This window comes from Hemicordylus capensis, chromosome 2 (assembly GCF_027244095.1).
Source record: "Hemicordylus capensis ecotype Gifberg chromosome 2, rHemCap1.1.pri, whole genome shotgun sequence".
Classification (NCBI taxonomy): Eukaryota; Metazoa; Chordata; class Lepidosauria; order Squamata; family Cordylidae; genus Hemicordylus; species Hemicordylus capensis.
Window position 1 is genome coordinate 107,485,330 of NC_069658.1, and position 20,225 is coordinate 107,505,554.

The 20,225-nt window shown below is 40.9% G+C and overlaps 1 protein-coding gene and 1 long non-coding RNA gene across 6 annotated transcripts in view; one reads left to right on the forward strand and one right to left on the reverse strand.

Annotated features, from left to right (window-relative positions):
• Window positions 1-20,225, reverse strand: part of PIP5K1B (phosphatidylinositol-4-phosphate 5-kinase type 1 beta) — a 128,278-nt gene that overhangs the window by 25,418 nt on the left and 82,635 nt on the right. For all 5 annotated transcript variants that reach the window (XM_053300203.1, XM_053300201.1, XM_053300199.1 and 2 more), the window contains 6 exons: window positions 16,875-17,086; window positions 16,246-16,329; window positions 16,105-16,153; window positions 14,559-14,643; window positions 11,283-11,438; window positions 9,344-9,488 (listed from right to left, as the gene is read on the reverse strand). In XM_053300203.1, coding sequence (XP_053156178.1) covers window positions 9,344-9,488; window positions 11,283-11,438; window positions 14,559-14,643; window positions 16,105-16,153; window positions 16,246-16,329; window positions 16,875-17,086 — 731 coding nt within the window. The remainder of the gene's footprint in view (window positions 1-9,343; window positions 9,489-11,282; window positions 11,439-14,558; window positions 14,644-16,104; window positions 16,154-16,245; window positions 16,330-16,874; window positions 17,087-20,225) is intronic.
• The window catches only part of LOC128346678 (uncharacterized), a 69,166-nt gene that overhangs the window by 5,216 nt on the left and 43,725 nt on the right, over window positions 1-20,225 (forward strand). The gene's annotated exons all lie outside the window — the stretch shown is intronic.

Sequence of the window (20,225 nt, forward strand, 5' to 3'; positions counted from 1 at the left end):
ATCAATAGGTAAGATGTTTAGATATGGACGAGTGCTAGACTAGGACCGGGGAGACCCGAGTTCAAATCCCCATTCAGCCATGATACTAGCTGGGTGACTCTGGGCCAGTCACTTCTCTCTCAGCCTAACCTACTTCACAGAGTTGTTGTGAGGAGAAACTCAAGTATGGAGTGCACCGCTCTGGACACCTTGGAGAAAGAGCGGGATATAAAATGTAAAATAATAATAAACTGAAATTGAAAGGCTGTGGCAGAAAAAGACCAAAATAATCCCAGTGGTAATTGGCGCCCTGGGTGCAGTTCCAAAAGACCCTGAAGAGCACCTCAACACCATAGGGGCCACAGAAATCACCACCAGCCAATTACAAAAAGCAGTTTTACTGGGAACAGCCTATATTCTGCAATGATATCTATAACAGTTGACAATAAAATTGAGCCATCCCAGGTCCTTGGGAAGGTCTCGATGTCTGGATAAAACAAACCAGTCAATAACACCTGTCTGACTGTGTAAACAAGATAATAATAAATGTCCCCCAGTGAGGTACTACCTTGGCATGGTTTGTGGCTTGCGTGCTCTGAGAAAGGTGAGAGCTATGCCAGAGTTCCAACCATACTGGACAGGTCTCATCAGAGGAGCCAGACAAAGAGTGCCTCTCCCAGCAACAATATGGTGAGATGTAACTTTAATAAATCTATACCGGATCGGTCGTCGCCCGGGTCAACAAGGACTGCTCCAGGTGCTGGAGTCCCTGGACATCTGGTAGCAAGTGGGCAACAGGACTCAGGATCTTCAGTTGAGCAACCAGGGCTGGAGACTGCAAAGTTACTGGAAGAAACGTCGCTTAACCGAAAAAAATATACGAAAAACAGCAACAAGGAAATAATGATCTGCTATTACAAGTCTAGTCCAACTAGAAGAGGTTATTTAAAAAGAATGTACCAAATTTGGAAAGAGAAGCATCCAGATACAGAAATAACAGAACAGAGGCTAGCAGACCAGAGAAGATTCATAATAAGAAATAAAGTATTCACAGGAGTTGAGCTGGAAGAACTGCAAAGAGCAACACAGGCTAAAGATATGGAAGAAGAATTACCACCAACTGAAGAAGTTGCTCAGGCGCAGGTGGAGGAGGTGCTGGAAATCGAGGATGCCACTGTTGCTGAACTGTTTCAAAATCAAAACCAGGCAACCTCCCCTTTGCCTTCACCTCAAAAACCCAAATGCCGTTTAACAGAAAGGCAACAAGAACTAAAGCAAAAAATAACTGAGCACATGAACCAAACAACCACCAGGGGTTCGACTTCCAGCTCTAAAAACAGTTGCCAAAAAACAACTTGCTCAGGCACTAAAAGATGTCAATGCTGCACTTGCAGAAATAACAACCAAGAATTTGCAAGAAACAAACCAACTAATGTACAGTGCAGCAACAACACCACCACAAGAGCTCGGACATAAGATCAGTGGACCTGTAAAAAAAGAAAGCAGTACATCACCTAAATGGAAGATTAGATTAGAAAATAAAATCTCCAGGCTTAGATCAGATGCTAGTAAATTGAAAGATATGAAAGAGAAGAAGCTGAAGTATGAAAACAGCAAACAGTATCTGATCCAAAAATACCATCTAGATTCAAGAAAAATTAGAGATGTCCTGGAAATAATAAAGCAGCAAATAACAGCAGTGTCAAAGAAGATTAGCAGATACGAAGCCAGAATTACACAACACAGGCAGAATCTCCAATTCCAGTCGAATCAGAGACGTTTCTACCAAAGCATAGAAGGAGAAACTGCAAGAAACGTAGTAACACCAAATAAAGAAGAAACAGTGCAATTCTGGGGGAAATTATGGGACAATCCAATAGATTATAATTTAAAAAGCAGGCTGGATGAGAGAGATCAAAAAAATGTAACCAACAAATGCAAGATCTAATAATAACACCAGAATTAATAAGGGAAAGGGCAAGGAAAATTAAAAATTGGACTGTTCCAGGCGACAATGAACTGCATGGCTTTTGGCTTAAACACCTAACAAGCCTTCATAAACAACTGTCAAAACAATTCAATCACATTTTGCAAGGAGGTGACATTGAACAATGGCTAACAACTGGGAAAACTCATCTCATCATGAGAGACCCAGCAAAAGGTGCAGTTCCAAGTAATAATAGACCGATAACCTGCCTGCTAATAATAATAATAATAATAATAATAATAATAATTATTATTATTATTATTATTATTATTATTATTATTATTATTATTCGATTTCTATACCGCCCTTCCAAAAATGGCCGAGGGCGGTTTACAAAGAAAAACAACAAATAAGATGGCTCCCTGTCCCCAAAGGGCTCACATTCTAAAAAGAAACATAAGACACACACCAGCAACAGTCACTGGAAGTACTGTGCTGGGGGTGGATAGGGCCATTTACTCTCCCCCTGCTAAATAAAGAGAATCACCACGGTAAAAGGTGCCTCTTTGCCCAGTTAGCAGGGGCAATTCAAATTATTAACTGGAAAAATAGCAGATGAAGTGATACAAAACTTATGAATTAACAAACAGCTTCCAGTTGAACAGAAAGGAAATTGCCTGAACACCAGAGGCACAAAGACCAGCTGCTGATTGACAAAATGATTTTAGAAAATTGCAAGAGAAGAAAAACAAATCTAAGTGTTGCATGGATTGACTACAAGAAAGCCTTCGATTCATTGCTTCACACATGGATACTAAAATGTTTAGAAACAACTGGTGTCAGCAAAAACATTCAGATATTTATTAAAAAAGCAATGAGCATGTGGAGTACACAGTTAACAATCAATGGCGAGACACTTGGACAGGTTAGCATTAGAAGAGGCATTTTCCAAGGGGACTCACTATCCCCTCTGTTGTTTGTAATCGCCATGGCCCCACTTTCACAAATACTAAACAAAACAGGCCTCGGATACCAAACATCTAAAACATCAAGTCAAATCAACCACCTGCTGTACATGGACGATCTGAAGTTGTATGGAAAGTCCCAGTCAGAAATCGAATCACTGCTAAACACTGTCCGTATATTCAGTAGCGATATAGCAATGGAGTTTGGACTAGACAAGTGTGCTGCATTAATAATGAACAGAGGGAAAATAAGAAAAACAGAAGGAATAGAACTGCCCAATGGAAGCAAGATCAAGAACCTGGAAGAGAATGAACATTACAAATACTTGGGCATTCTCCAGGCTGATAACATCGCACACACTGAAGTTAAAAGAAAAATGGGAAGTGAATACATCAGGAGAGTTAGAAAAATCCTCAAGTCCAAACTCAATGGCGGAAACACCATACAAGCCATAAATACCTGGGCTATACCTGTTATCAGATACACTGCAGGAATAATAGACTGGACCCAGGCAGAGCTAGAGACGCTAGATCGTAAGACCAGGAAAATCATGACCATCAATCATGCTCTGTACCCCCGCAGTGATGTCGATAGGCTCTACCTCCCTCGCAGCTCAGGTGGAAGAGGAATGCTGCAAGTCCATCAAACAGTAGAGGAGGAGAAAAGAAGCCTTGAAGAATATATCAAGGACAGTGAAGAAGATGCACTTCAAATGGTCAAGAACGAGAAACTATTCAACACCAATGAAACAAAGCAGGCCTACAAGAAAGAACAAGTCAAGAACTGAGCAGAAAAATGGAAAAATAAGCCACTGCATGGTCAATATTTGCACAATATAAGTGGAAAATCAAATATCACCAAGACCTGGCAATGGCTTGAGAATGGCAACTTGAAGAAAGAAACAGAGGGTTTAATACTGGCTGCACAAGAACAGGCACTAAGAACAAATGCAATAAGAGCAAAAGTAGAAAAGTCAACCACAAACAGCAAGTGCTGCCTTTGTAAAGAAGCAGATGAAACCGTGGACCACCTAATCAGCTGTTGTAAAAAGAAAGCACAGACAGACTACAAGCAAAGGCATGACAAGGCAGCAGGGATGATACACTGGAACATCTGCAAAAAATACAAGCTACCTGTAGCCAAAGATTGGTGGGACCATAAAATTGAAAAAGTGGTAGAAAATGAAGATGTAAAAATATTATGGGACTTCCGACTACAAACAGACAAACATCTGCCACACAATACACCAGATATAACTGTAGTCGACAAGAAAGAAAAAATAATAAATAATAGTTAAAATAATAGACATAGCAATATCAGGGGATAGCAGAATAGAAGAAAATGAAATAGAAAAAAAATCACAAAATACAAAGATCTACAAATTGAAATTGCAAGGCTGTGGCAGAAAAAGACCAAAATAATCCCAGTGGTAATTGGCGCCCTGGGTGCAGTTCCAAAAGACCCTGAAGAGCACCTCAACACCATAGGGGCTACAGAAACCACCATCAGCCAGTTACAAAAAGCAGCTTTACTGGGAACAGCCTATATTCTGCAACGATACCTATAATAACCAACTGAATTGATGATAAAATTCAGCCATCCCAGGTCCTTGGGAAGGACTTAATGTCTGGATAAAACAAACCAGTCAATGACACCTGCCTGACTGTGTAAACAAGAGAATGGCTGTGACAGCTATGTAGAGTGGTATGCTCAACATAGAGCCTCAGTAAGATTTACAGCAAGCAGCTCATCCTCTGCCCCTAACACAAACTGATAAACCTGCACAGTATAAGTCATTAGAGTATAAAAATAACATGGATTGAAAAACTGGATATAAACAGTTCAGAACCCCTAAATTAATTCCTAGTAGCTTCATCAATCATTTGCTACCAGTCAACAGTAAGAGTCAACACATTTTAAACATCTGAAAGCTTGCAAAAGCCTTTCATTTACTGTGAAGTCGCAAACAATACCAGTAACCCATCATCAGCAATTTTAATTTACTATTGAGTTGTACTTTTTAGGGGGGGAAAGTGCTGTATCTTGAGACCTTTGAGTAGATAAGAGTAAGCATGTTGCATTGTTAAATCTGCTTCCAACCTTGTGTATTTTAATGGCACTTGTACCACTAGAAAGCTGGAATTGTATATGTCCCAATGATCTGAAAGACATTTGGTTATAATGTGCACAATTAAGAAAATGGCACCAACAAGGAATACCAAGATGGTTTGGCTTAGCTGTCTTTTTAGTACTCATTCAGGATCACATGCGTCAAAGTCTGCAAGGTACAACATACATTTATGGTGTTATATAAACTAACAGAAAAAACATCTGCCTTTTATATAGGGATAGTTCTTAGTAGCTGCAATTAAAATTTAACATAATCTTTGATAATCAAACCTCCTCCCATTACAATTCCTCAAACATAGTAACAGAACTAGAATGATTCATACATTTATTCTTCCATTATGCAGCAATTCTTACATGAGCACACACTGCGGCAAGATTCATGCACAATGATTTTGTAAACCAGCCCAACTTGTATTTGGTTTTTCTAAACACCACATAAATGGTAAGGGGTTGGGGTTGGAAGAGTCTTAGAACCTTTACTAAAGCAGGGCAAGTATATAAATTCCTGGACAATAAGAAAAAAATATCATGCAAACCAGACCCCAAGTTACTGTTATGTTCTCTGTCTCAACACTGTTATGAATGATGCAGAGAGCACAAAACCCTTATGCATGCTGCACAGTGGGTGAAATAAAAATTGTAGAGATTCTAGGAACCGAAGAAGTTTGCAGGCATGTTGAAATACTATCACAACCATTACTCCAACTATTTAAACAAGTTTCTGCTTTTTTATTCCATCCTTTACTAAAGGCTCTCTCTCTCTCTCTCTCTCTCTCTCTCTCTCACACACACACACACACACACCCACACACACACCCATGTGTATGCAGTCAGAAGAATTATACTTTCAATTCTGCTTAGGAACAAGCCTTAATATTGCCTCTGAATCAAGTAATCTTGGTTTAATCTAGCCAGAGTGCCAAAATAAACTACAATCTGAATTCAAATTTTTAAGAGTTGTCAGAGATGGGTGGGGCTCTTATTTCATTCTAGAGCACATTCTAGAATTTTGGGGTGGCAACAAAGAAGGCTTGTTCCTGTGTAGCCACCAGACAAACTAGTGGCAACTGCATACAAATCTAGATGATCTCAATGGATGATGGGGCTCATAGTGAAGAAGACGTTCTCTGAAATACCCTGGGCCTAATCAGTTTAGGGCTTTATAAGTTATGACCAGCACTTTGTATTTTGCTGAGAAATTTATTGGTAGCCGGTGTAGTTCTTTTAATTTAGGAGTAATATTGTATTTTTGAGATTGCCGCATGCTGTACCAACTGCAGTTTCCAGACTATGTAGAAAGGCAGCCCCATATAGAGCGCATTGCAGTAGTCAAGTATGGAGGTTACCAGCATATGTACTACTGTTGTGAGGTAGTTTATCTCAAGAAACAGACGTAGCTGGTGTCAGCTGAAGCTGATAGAAAGCACCTCTGGCCGCTGCCTCAACCATCAGGGAGAGGTTTGGTCCAAAAGCACTCCCAGACTGCATACCTATTCCTTCTGGTGTGTGTGTGTGTGTGTGTGTGTGTGTGTGTGTGTGTGTGTGTGTGTGTGTGTGTGTGTGTGAGAGCGCGCCTATCCAGAACTGGCAGACCAAAAGTGTTTCCTGAGTTGTGACTTGACACAATAAGTATCTCCGTCTTATTTGGATTCAGTCTCAGTTTGTTATGTCTCACGCAGCCCATAACTGCCCCTAGGCAGGCATTTAGGGAGGTTATGCCTTCTCCCAATGATGTTGACATGGAAAAACAGATTTGGGTGACATCAGCATACTGATAACACCCTGCACCAAATCTCTCTGATCTCTCCCAGTGGTTTCATGTAGATGTTAAAGAGCACTGGAGACAGTATGAAGCCCTTGGGATGCCATATAAAAGTTCAAGTTTGGAAGAACAACCGTCTCCAAGGGACATCATCTGGATTCTGTCTGAGAGGTAGGAGTGGAACCACTGCAAAGCAGTGCCTCCCACTCCCAACCCTCTCAGATGGCCGAGAGGGATACTATGGTCGATAGCATCTACAGCCACCTAGATATCCAAAAGGACCAACAGGATTCACTCCTCGTGTCAATTCCCAACTGGAGATCATCAATCAGGATTACAAAGGCAGTCTCCACCCCATAACCCACCTGAAAACCAGGTTGAAATCGGTCTAGATAATGTTTCCTTGAAAACTGCCTGGACCTGGGAGGCCATTACCCTCTCAATTACCTTGCCCAGCCATGGAAGGTTGGAGACAGGCCTATGATTTTTAGATTGCGAGTCCTTTGAGGCAAGGAACAATCTTATTTGTCTGATCTTTCTATGTAAACTTCTTTTAGAACTTTGGTTGAAAAGTGGTATAGAGGTGGCCCTCATCCACGGGCTCCGTATCCGGGGTTTCGCATACCCACAATTGGACTTTAGAGATCCAGTTTCATTATCTACAGGTAAGAGAAATAGGCAAAATTCACCTGTCCACAGTTTGAGTGGCCGGAAATGACCTTCAATGTCATTTCCAGCCACCATTTTCAGCAGAGCGCCATTTTGTGGCTCGTTCTCTCTCCCTCTCCCCCCCCTTACACACACACACACACACACACACACACACACACACACACACAATCCATATATCGATTTGGAAAATATTCGACTGTTTTCATGGTTTTGACAGGAATTGCTGGAGACCTGGAGAATAAGGCATTGTCCTTTTCTTCTCCCCTTGCTTTTTTGGCCCTTTTAAAAATTAGGAACTTAACCCCACCCCATCCCCACCCCAAATTCCCATTGACTCCACGTTTCATTATTTGTGATTTCCATATTTGCGCCTAGAGGCGAGAATGGAGTCCCCATGAATAACGGGGCCCAGCTGTACAAACAACTCATAGTGTTCTCTAATTTTTTTTAATCTGTGTGTGGAATGCGTTTTGTTCTTGGCGGCAGTGCGTGCGCATGTGCACTCAGAGTGGGACTTTGAAGATTCAAGCTGAGCAGGATCTAAAATTAACTGAGCATACATCAAAAAATGTGTGAGCATGTGACATGCGCATGCCTTAGAAGGCACACTTGCTCATAGTACTAGTAGCAGTAGTAGAAAATATGTATTCAGTGCATCTCTCATGGGACAAAAGACATTTAGATACTCTGAACTAAATGTCCACAAAGGAGAAGTGTGGGCGCACATGTCTTTAGGTAGTGGGCTGTTGCCTAATCATGCAGTGTGTATTTGTGTGTGGAGGAGGTAGTTCATCCAAACCACCCCTAACCAGATTCTGCCTCTATGTGATTAAACAACACACTTTGCAGGGGGCGGGGGGATGGAGACATGTGCACTCATGTTCCTCTCTCATGCACTGAACTGGTAGTGTTCAAACTGGCCCAATCTGAGCATGTCACTGCATGTTTTGCTGATTTATATGACATGTTGAGTCTACTTTGTTTCATTTAAAAAATACTTCATCATGATGTCTTTTAAAGGCAGCTTTCCAGTAAGCTGTATTGCTTTTATGAGTACAAGTTTTAATGTAAACCGCTGGAGGCTACCACTTAAGTCTGCTTATCTTGGAACAGAGATACTCAGCACCTTCACAGTGCTTACTACTGGCTTCTAAGTTATCTCAGGAGAACTTCACACATTTCAATTATTCTGCTCTGCTTTAAACAGATAAAGAATGGCTTGAAAAACCAATTATTTCAGGAGAAAAGTACTGAGGCTATTACACCTTCCAAGGCACATTTCAGAACAGAAAACAGAACTGATGTACACTATATGTCTCCTTACCAAGCACAATATACAAACAACACTTAGATGACATTGTCACCCTTTGTCCTCAATTTCTTTCTTGCTCTACAAATGCAACTACATTAGGTAAGAGCCCATTGCAGTTCAGGGATACAACATTGCAGAGCAGTCAGGGACAGAACTTAAAACTAGGAACTCTACTCACAACCATTATACAAATAAATCCAGTCCTGTCCTCCCACCCACTGCAGAGGACAACAAAAACAGCCCACAGTGTAAGTTGAATGGGACAGTTATGCAATGTACCACTATGCACACATAGCAGTGGTCCATGGCTCCTGTGGCCTTCAAGACAAGATCAACCGCTCTTTGATGTCCCCAAAACTTCTGGTAAGTCCAATGGGCAACTAGAAGAAGGGACCTATGTACAATGTGTGTGTTACTCACATTGTTACACACGCTCTCTCAGCTGCAGGCTGAGAGAATTCCAGGCGCCACTGCAATTGAAACTTTGTCTAACAAATCAATTTCCCCCAGGATTAATTATAAACAAGAACAGCTTGGAGAAGGAGTGTGCCTACCCATCTTTGGCATATACACAAATTAAATATATTTGTATTACCTGCTAGAATAAAGTCTACTTCCATCATGTTGATAACTGTCATCTACATAGAGGGAAGAAGAAGAAATTGTGGTTGCTAAAGAAGCTGCTTCAAACAGGGATGGGGTGCTTGGCACTAAGTCTGGCCGATGTCTTGAGGCTAATACTGTATAGGAAAGAGGGGAGAAATGGGTTCAATTAATCACAAGAAATTGATCCACATTCATGGAAAAGGTTACGTGATTATTAATTAACTTTCAGTAAACACACACAGTGAATACCAGTGGGGAAACCCCTCCCCAAGGGTTGATGTTCAAAGTAATGTACCCGTAACTGATTATACTACATGCTAATCTACAAAATATTCCACAGAATCGGTATCTTGACAGGTATAAGACAGATTTATACTTTTAATAAGAAATATGTTAAGAATAACAGGACTTATCTTTGAGTTGTGTTTAATAATAGGATTCCGTGTTCTCCAGGTTCCTTTTATAATTAGGGTACTTTTATTTATTTAACCACAACTCTTCCCATAAGGGTTCACCACAGCTTTCACTGAAAGCACCTGAATGGTCTATGAGGGCTGATACAGCACTACTGAAGGTGAAAAGGTGTGTGTGGACCTGATCACTCCCTTCAACAGCTGGAAGTCCCATGCACAATCAGGTTATACGTATAACACACACACACACACACACACTTTCAAAAAGCCACATTACATTGAACCAAGCATTCCCAACCTTGGGTCTCCAGATCAACTCCCGCATTGGCCTTTGGCCATTGTGGCTGGGAATGATGGCAATTACATTCCAACAAGATCTGGGGACCCAAGGTTGGGAACCCTGGCATTAACACACACACACACACACACACACACACACACACACACACACACACACCTACCCTACAGTTCAAAAAGCAAGGATCTGATCTGCTGTATAGATCCTTTTCCTCATTTAGGCTCTACTGACCAATCCTGCCCTTTCAATCAACCCACCCCATTCCTTTCTCCCCAAATATCCTGGCTCCCATACTGTGCAATGAGCTTCTGATCAAAAGGGAGAGGCAGATTCACTATTCTGAGCCACTCTGTAGCCTGCTGGCACTGCTTCCAACAGCAGGGGTGCTCTATGGCTACTAAGGAATGTGTCATCGCTCTTTTGATGCTACTTCTGTGATGGAAGTAGCATCGGAAGTACAACGATAAACACCTTAGTATCCATGGAGCCACCATGCTCTGTGGGCTGGAGAGTGGCTCAGAAGCAGAAAGCGTGCCTCTTCCTTTGATCAGTGGCTTGCTGCACAGTGTGTGGGCCGCTATCCAAAGTCATAGTTTATTTCTAAGGCAAGGTTGTTTTGCAAGTAAGGACTCAAAAGAAAAGCATGGGCTACATCACAGAAAATCTGAAGTAGGTCCTAAGAGCCAGAAATGAGGCAAGGGACTCTGGGCAAGTAAGGAATAGCAAGCAAGACTCTTGATGTTTGTCTGCTTGCTCCGGATAGGAAGATGGTGAAGAGGGGAAAACCAATCATAAGACCAAGTTTATTGGCCACCAATAAGTGGAAAAGAACAGATCACAATGCCAAGTGGGCTGCAATCAAAAGCAGTAACAAAAGTGCTGAGCTCCCATTCCAGAGTACAGTGTCTGTGGTTCAATAACTTGCCATGGACCAGTCCTAATTATTAATTGGAAAATATAACTGGGATAAGAAAAATAAATATGCTCCATGATTTCCAAGACAGTCACTCAGAGGGAACCATTTAATGTGAACAATTCCTGTATTTGCCTACTCAGCCTAGAATCCCTTACTACTGCTCCCCAAGCATAACATCAAGTTGTTCCTCTCTTTAAAAACCCACCAGACTGTAGTAATTTAGGAGGAGAATTACAGATCCAAGCTTTGGAGACAGCTGTGTCTTGGATTTAGAACAGCAGAGCCACTCTTGAAGCATTACCTTCTTCATCAAGACTAGAATAACTCTGTCCCTCTGTAAGCAAGTCATGCTTTTCATCTTTCCACTCTTGACTAAGGATAGATACAAATTCTTGTGACGTAGCTTTTAGAGCTGCAATAGAATTGCATCGTTTCTTAGAGGGAGAGGACTTTAAAGCTGTATTAAAAACGAGAGAGAGAAAAGGCCAATAATTTAAGTATGGACTCCGTTTATATTCATTAGGTAGAACTATTCATTGTTATGCAAATTTATTTCACAATCCTTTCTTATGCAATATTATGCTGAGGCTGCTGGCTGTCAAAATCTTAGAGGTTTGCTCAGATTACTCAAATAACTACCATTATCCCAAATACTATAAAAGAATGTTATTGTCTTCAGAAGTCTCTGGAATATAGGTCAGTACAAATCTGATAAATATTGCCTTTCAGCAGTAGAATATAAGAACTTGAACTGAAATTTTTAATGGCAAGGAGCTATTAAAACCTAAGTATCTGGTAAATTGTCACCATTTAATCTCTTCATTTAATAATGAATAGCAGTTATCCACTATACCTGAAATGTGTTATAACCTGCAAGAGTTTATGGTTATATATACACACACCTTAATTCTCTTACAAATAAAGTTAACACAGAAAAGCTTGCTTGATTCCAAACAATCGAAAGCAAACCAAGAGGATCATAAAATGATAGTGGTATCTGTGCCTATATAAATAAACTGCCCTGACTATACAAAGCTGAATGCTGCAGTACACTTGGATACGTGGGTGCAGCACTCATGTTTGAAGAAGGGAGCCCCCTAGGGAACAGCAGAGTCCTCTTTTCCCTCCTCCACTCTTGGCACATATGCAGCAGGCCCTGTACCAGGTAGTCTGGGGAATAGGAGACCGGTGTGTGTCCTTCATACAGTGAGGGAAATAAGTATTTGATCCCCTGCTGATTTTGTCCCTTTGCCCTCTGACACAGAAATGACCAGGCTATAATTGGAATGGTAGGTTTATTGTAGCTGTGAGAGACAGAACAACAACAAACAAACCCTCAAAAGCCCAGTGCCCAAAAGTCAGCGATGGATTTGCATTGTAGTGAGGGAAATAAGTATTCGATCCCCTATCAACCAGCAAGATTTCAGGCTCCCAGGTGTCTTTTCACTATATGCAGGTAACGAGCTGAGATGAGGAACACCCTCTGTAAGGGAGTGCTCCTAATCCCAGCTTGTTACAGTACCTGTATAAAAGACACCTGTCCATAGAAGCAAGCAATCACTCAGCTTCCAAACTCACCACCATGCCCAAGACCAAAGAGCTGTCGAAGGATGTCAGGGACAAGGTTGTAGACCTGCACAAGGCTGGACTGGGCTACAAGACTATCGCCAAGCAGCTTGGTGAGAAGGTGACTACAGTTGGCACGATAACTCGCAAATGGAAGAAACACAAAATAACTGTCAGTCTCCCTCGGTCTGGGGCTCCATGCAAGATCTCACCTTGTGGAGTTGCAATGATCATGAGAACGGTGACAAAGCATCCCAGAACTACATGGGGGGAACTTGTCAATGATCTCAGGGCAGCTGGAACCATAGTCACCAAGAAAACAATTGGTAACACACTACGCTGTGAAGGACTGAAATCTTGCAGTGCCCGCAAGGTCCCCCTGCTCAAAGCAGCACATGTACAGGCCCGTCTGCAGTTTGCCAATGCACATCTGAATGATCCAGAGGAGAACTGGGTGAAAGTGTTGTGGTCAGATGAGACTAAAATCGAGCTCTTTGGCATCAACTCAACTCGCCGTGTGTGGAGGAGGAGGAATGCTGCCTATGAGCCCAAGAACACCATCCCCACCGTCAAACATGGAGGTGGACACATTATGCTTTGGGGGTGATTTTCTGCTAAGGGGACAGGACACCTTCACCGCATCGAAGGGACGATGGACGGGACCATGTACCGTCAGATCTTGGGTGAGCACCTCCTTCCCTCAGCCAGGGCATTGAGAATGGGTCGTGGATGGATATTCCAGCATGACAATGACCCAAAACACACAGCCAAGGCAACAAAGGAGTGGCTCAAGAAGAAGCACATGAAGGTCCTGGAGTGGCCCAGCCAGTCTCCAGACCTTAATCCCATAGAAAATCTGTGGAGGGAGCTGAAGGTTCGGGTTGCCAAACATCAGCCTCAAAACCTTTCTGACTTGGAGAGGATCTGCAAAGAGGAGTGGGACAACATCCCTCCTGGGTTGTGTGCAAACCTGGTGGCCAACTACAAGAAACGTCTGACCTCTGTGATTGCCAACAAGGGTTTTGCCACCAAGTACTAAGACATCTTTTGTGAAGGGATCGAATACTTATTTCCCTCACTACAATGCAAATCCATCGCTGACTTTTGGGCACTGGGCTTTTGAGGGTTGGTTTGTTGTTATTCTGTCTCTCACAGCTACAATAAACCTACCATTCCAATTATAGCCTGGTCATTTCTGTGTCAGAGGGCAAACGGACAAAATCAGCAGGGGATCAAATACTTATTTCCCTCACTGTATCTCATTGAGTTTACACCCTCTGCTCTCTGTCAAGGAATGTGAGCTCCAAACTCATGTTCCTTGTTTGAGCAGATGGGTAAGAGCCAGAAGGGAATACTTTAGGCAGGCACTATATTTCCATTTCCCATAATGGCCTGGAGTATTCACTGGGGCACATGGAGAGAACTCTGTAATGCCTCATGGGGATCTCTCGATGCTTGGATTGTGTACCTGCACAGGGAAGAATGACACCTATGGGCTGTAGTATAAAATTATATACTAGATATAGTATATACTATCTATAGGCATTTTACAAAATCTCTGAATAAAATGTTTCATATTTCAAAATTCGAGGTAACAACACAGGCTATAAGTAGTCAGATCCCAAGGCTTGCAGTGCTTTCAAAATAAGCGCTTAGGATTGGACATTATCTACTGCTGCACTAACAATGTCAGAAATACATATTCCGTGAGCAGTGGTCAGATATTACATTGCAATCAAGCAGCAGTACAATGTGTTAGGGTCAGGCTGTTGAGACCAGCTTACACAGCACAAAAGTACAGAAAGAAGTTCTGCTTGAAAACTACTTCCACAATACAATTTATTTCATCACCTATATAATGTTTAACATAGTTTCCACTTCCCAGTTCTTCATCAGGCACAGCATCCATGGACAATATCAGCCATCTTTCAGAGGTTGTTTTCATACATCTCCATGTTATAAATGAAATATGTAGTCTACCAACATTCGCTAATAATGAGATAGTACCTACCCTGATTTTTTTTGAACACCCTGGAACTCATAAACTTTAAAAACCTGTCAGCATAAAAACCTGGTCTGTGGACTGAAACTGTATCCTACAAGACAAATAAGAATTAATAAATAATCGGGCAATCACAAAGAAAACATTTTAAAAACTGGATTTTTTTTTTTAATCTACACAGTTAAAAAGCCCTCCTCTTTGGGAGAGGAGGTTTCAAATTAAATTGTGAGAACTTCAGTATATCATGGAAATAAAAGTGAATGTTTGCCTCTCATGATCAAGTTATCATTGGCAAAATGTACAGGTTGTCTTCAATCCAATAATTTTCGTAACATTTAAAGAAAACCACATTCATTTTTTTTAAAAAACTGCCAGAGGTTAAAGAAAACTCCTACTATTTAAACATTGAAAGGTTGCCTTAATGCTTACTAAGGTGTCTCTTTCCATTTTCTGAAAGATCTGTAACAAAAACATACATTCCAAATACAGGTGCCTGTTTAAATGGCAAGCCCTTGTATAGATACTACTCTGATGAGGTCTACAAAAACAAAAAGTATGCTTCCACTGGATGATATATCAACAAAAAGTTGCATCCTAAGCTTGTACAAGTGGAAGGAAGCCTACAGAAGGGAACTTCTCCCCATAGCAACTCTATGTGCTCTCTGAAAATTCTCCTCTGAGGGTCAGGAGACACTCCAGAAGAGCGTGGGAGTGGGTGAAGTGGGAATCCGCCCAAATCAGGTCTATTGCTCACAGATCATATTTCAGCATTTCTCCCTCCCACTGAAGCTATCCCCACCTTCTTCCAGACAGTCCCCAAACCCCAGACAAAGGTTTTAAAGGTGTGCTCCCCACAAGAGGATAGGAGTTCCTGTGCGAGAGCGTCCTTCCCCTTGCACATGCTTTAGATGCAACCCACTGTCTCATTTAAATGGGGTCAGGATGTTATCTGGCATGTATAACTGCCTCACTATTGGAAAGCTAGCTTGTTTCTTATGTGTTAGTTTAAGGCGTGTTAGTTTAAGGTAATTTATGCAAATATTAGTGTGCAAAATTTGTCTCAGAAAATTATAACTGCCTACTCCAGGGGTTCTCAAACTTTGTTACCTAGATTATGTTGGACTACAATTCCCTGGGGATGATAGTTCATCATCTTGTTTGGTCTAGGACCGTAAATAAAACTTGACTTGACTTGATAGTTCATCATCATTGTAGTCCATCATTATCTGGGGGCACAAGCTTGAGAACCCCTGAGTTAGTCTTCTTTCTTAATCCAAACTTGCTTACATTCTCTCTCTAATCTTTGTTTCTTCCTTTCCTTTTATCTGTTATCACCCCCATTATCAAAATGGACTAGTGTTGTTTTACTTATTTTATTCTGTAAAACATCATGGCATTGATGCTGCTGTATAAATAAGTGAATGCATAAATGGCAATGACCTCCAACAGCATAATAATTATTAGATGTTAAAACTCTAGAATCCATTGTTAATCACAAGGAATAATTAACAGAATCATATATCCAAAAGTTCAAATAATCTAGAACATGGCCTACCCCATCATATACAAGTGCTTTCCACGAATGCTCCAACTTCTTTATTAACCTGATGATATGACAACAAAAATTTGCTTAGTGACATGTGCGCCTTCACTTTACAACTGCAAATATAAATATTAAAATATTATTCTGTGTTACCTGTAAGACTGCAGGATATCAATAATGCCCATAAAAAGCAGCAGTTTTTCTCCTTTGTGGCTTTTAGCTGGAATGCCTCCCATTCTGATAGCAGTAACAAAATAATTTTGAGCAATTATGACAGACATTTCTTCAAAAATCACCAATGAAACATACTATCAACTAAGAAGAAAATAACTTATGAACTTTAGATTTAAGAACATAATGCCACATGACAAGGGCAACATGATTTGGGAGAACAAAATGGATTTCAAGTAAACACCTTTCTTATTTTCCAATGCTTCACTATGTTTTTGTTTGGACCAGATACATGTATCCCATTACAGATAATTAACTTACAGATAAGAAGATTAATCTTATTCATTAATCCTCTTTTCCTGCCAGAGTACTCGTTATAGCACTATCAATGGCTGAGAATTAGGGGTGCACCTGTGCTTTTTCATTTTTAAAATATAATGGATAAACCAATCATTTTTGAAAATTTTCTAGTCTGCAGTTGAATACTCTAAATGCTTTTTTAAAAGGGTATTAGATTAAATCTATGTATCATTTACAAACTGAAAGCTAAGGTGGCCCATTTAGGATGCAATATTCAGAAAAAAAGCATATTTAAATAAGTAGAAACTTACGTATTGGTACTTTCTGTGATGACACAGTCCCCAGTTTTTCCTGGACCTTGTATGGATTCCATAGCTGTAGAATAGAGAACCCTCTGACCTCCTGGACGCTTAGAATCAGATGCATTCTGAGAATTCTCGCCTTCTCTCTCTTTGGCAGCACTGTCCAATGTGTGAATTCCAAGCAACAAACTATAATCCATTATTTTAAAGCTTTCCAGCACCTAGTAATAGAATATTTTTAGATAGGCATTGGTTACATTGTGAAAATTGAAAGGCAATAGCTACAGCAGTATACAAACAAATCAAAGTGTACATATACTAAACTACATATACAACAAACAAAAATAATTTACATAATTTGGTAACCCAATGGGTAAAGGATAAAATATAAAATTCAATAAAATACAATACCTTATACAAAATAGACAGGAGATAAGCAAAGTAAATAAGAAACTTGAGCCTAGTAATAAAGATTTATCTGTAGTACAAAATACAAAACCTGTTGTGTTTCTGCTATGCATTTCAGAAAGCCTCAACAAGGACCAATTAATGTGAGCAATTAATGTTTTTAGTAACTTTTTTTATTGATTATTGGTAATACAGTTAAGAACATAAGAACAGCCCTGCTGGATCCGGCCCAAGGCCCATCTAGTCCAGCATCCTGTTTCACACAGTGGCCCACCAGATGCCACTGGAAGCCTACAGCAGGAATTGAGGGCATGCCATCTCTCCTGCTGTTACTCCCCTGCAACTGGTACTCAGAGGCATCCTGCCTTTGAGGCTGGAGGTGGCCCTCTGACTAGTAGCCATTGATAGACCTCTCCTCCATGAAGTTATCCAAGCCCCTCATTAAAGCCATCCAGGTTGTTGGCTGTTGCCACATCGTGTGGCAGAGAATTCCACAAGTGGATTATGTGTTGTCTGAAAAAATACTTCCGTTTGCTGGTCCTAAATTTCCTGGCAATCAATTTCATGTGATGACTCCTGGTTCTAGTGTTATGATAAAGGGAGAAGAATTTCTCTCTATCCACTTTCTCCACACCATTCATGATTTTATAGACCTCTATCATGTCTCACCACAGTCATCTTTTTTCTAAACTAAATAGCCCCAGGTGTTGTAGCCTTGCCTCATAAGAAAGGTGTTCTAGGTCCCTGAACATCTTGGCTGCCCTCTTCTGCACTTTTTCCAGTTCTACAATGTCCTTTTTAAGATGTGGTTACCAGAATTGTATGCAGTAATCCGGGTGTGGCCACACCATAGTTTTGTATAAGGGTATTATAATATTAGCAGTTTTATTTTCAATCCCCTTCTTAATTTTCCCTAGCATAGAATTGGCCTTTTTCACAGCTGCCGCACATTGAATCGACACTTTCAATGAGCTGTCCACCACAACCCCAAGATCCCTCTCTTGGGCAGTCACCGACAACTCAGATCCCATCAATGTATACTTGAAGTAGGGGTTTTTCATCCCAATGTTCATCACTTTACACTTGCCAACACTGAAGTGCATTTGCCATTTTGTCACCCACTCCCCCAGTTTGGAGAGATCCTATACAGTTACATTGAATAAAATATAACTCATCACAGATAAACCAATGTGTAAAAGAAATGACTCTCAAGAGGGTCAATACAAGCCCCAAACAATGCAAAGGCATATGAGGTGCCCTAATCCATGAGAAGCAGACCTCTGGATTCAAGACTGTCAAGGAGCAATTAATAAATTATGACAAGCTACGATTTCCTCACTTTATTATTTTATAAGTCTAACAAAAAGAGGGATGCAGAGTTTAGATGGCAAGATGAAGTTGTATGGGAATCAAGCAACAAAAGCTATTTTACAGAAACAATATTTAATTACAATTTATTTAAATGGTAATTAAATTACCATTTAAATAAATGGTCTATTAATATATTTTGAGGGAGTGAGGTGAGGAGGGAGAGTATATTCAGCATCAACAGGCTTTATTTTAAGGCTAAGTACTAGTATATTGTACAAATGTTAACATACAAAATGAAATCCTCTCAGATCACCACCATAGTCAGTGGGTATTTCTGTATGGCCACTTGTGACTTGCCACTAGCTGAGATCCTAACTAAGGGGGCATTTATGGAAGATTGTTGTGCTAGTACAATGCTGTTGCTTTAGCTACTTGCACTACCTTTGGAACTTGTCTTCTAGACTCGTGTTGCACTACTGCAAGCATGCTTGCACTTGTACAAAAGTTATGCAAACTGCAGTGTGCCTCAGTTGTTTTAAAGGGAACTTTTGCGCAAAAGAATCAGCGCCATGTTTCCGATCTTGCAGAGCCCTTCCGGCCCTGGGAGATTTGTGCGAGGGCCCTCATCGCAGCCCTGCGCTCTCTCGAAGCATACATGCATCATTAATTGGGATGTGAGCCACAGATTCTTCGCAGGAATGCCAGTTTTCGTAAGAGCAACAAGTTTCTAGTGGCTATGAAGAAAGGATTGACAGCAATGACTAGTACAAGGTTTCTGCCCCTCATATGCTCAACCTCCAATATCCTGCCTCAGTGTGAGGGGGTTCATGCCTAATCACTCTCCTAATAATAATAATAATTAATAATAATAATAATTATTATTATTATTTTTACATTTATATCCTGCTCTTCCTCCAAGGAGCCCAGAGCGGTGTACTACATACTTGAGTTTCTCTTTCAGAACAACCCTGTGAAGTAGGTTAGGCTAAGAGAGAAGTGACTGGCCCAGAGTCACCACCCAGCTAGTATCATGGCTGAATGGGGATTTGAACTCAGGTCTCCCCGGTCCTAGTCCAGCACTCTAACCACTACACCATGCTGGCTCCCAAGCATTACTTGGGAGCATTAGTAGTAGCATTACTACTGCTACTATTTCTATGTACCACCTTAAGTGGCACAGTGGAGAAATGCTCGACTAACAAGTAGAAGGTTGCTGGTTCAAATCTCCGCTGCTACTATATCGGGCAGCAGTGGTATAGGAAGATGCTGAAAGTGATATAGGAAGATGCTGAAATCTCATACTGCACGGGAGGAGGCAATGGTAAACCCCTCCTGTATTCTACCAAAGAAAACCACAGGGCTTTGTGGGTGCCAGGAGTTGAAATCAACTTGACGGCACACTTTACTATTTCTATAGGGCTTTTCAGTACAAGAGGTTTCAAAGCAGTTTACATATAGAAGGACAAGATGATTCCCTGTCCCCAAAGGGTTCACAATCTAAAAAAGAAGCACAAGGCAGAAACCAGCAACAGTCAGTGGAGGCATGCTGTGCTGGTGCTGAAAAGGGCTAGATCTCTCTTAATGTGATATTGCAGGTATAAGAATTTCTGCACATCCCTGTTTTTTCTATCTCTTTAGTCA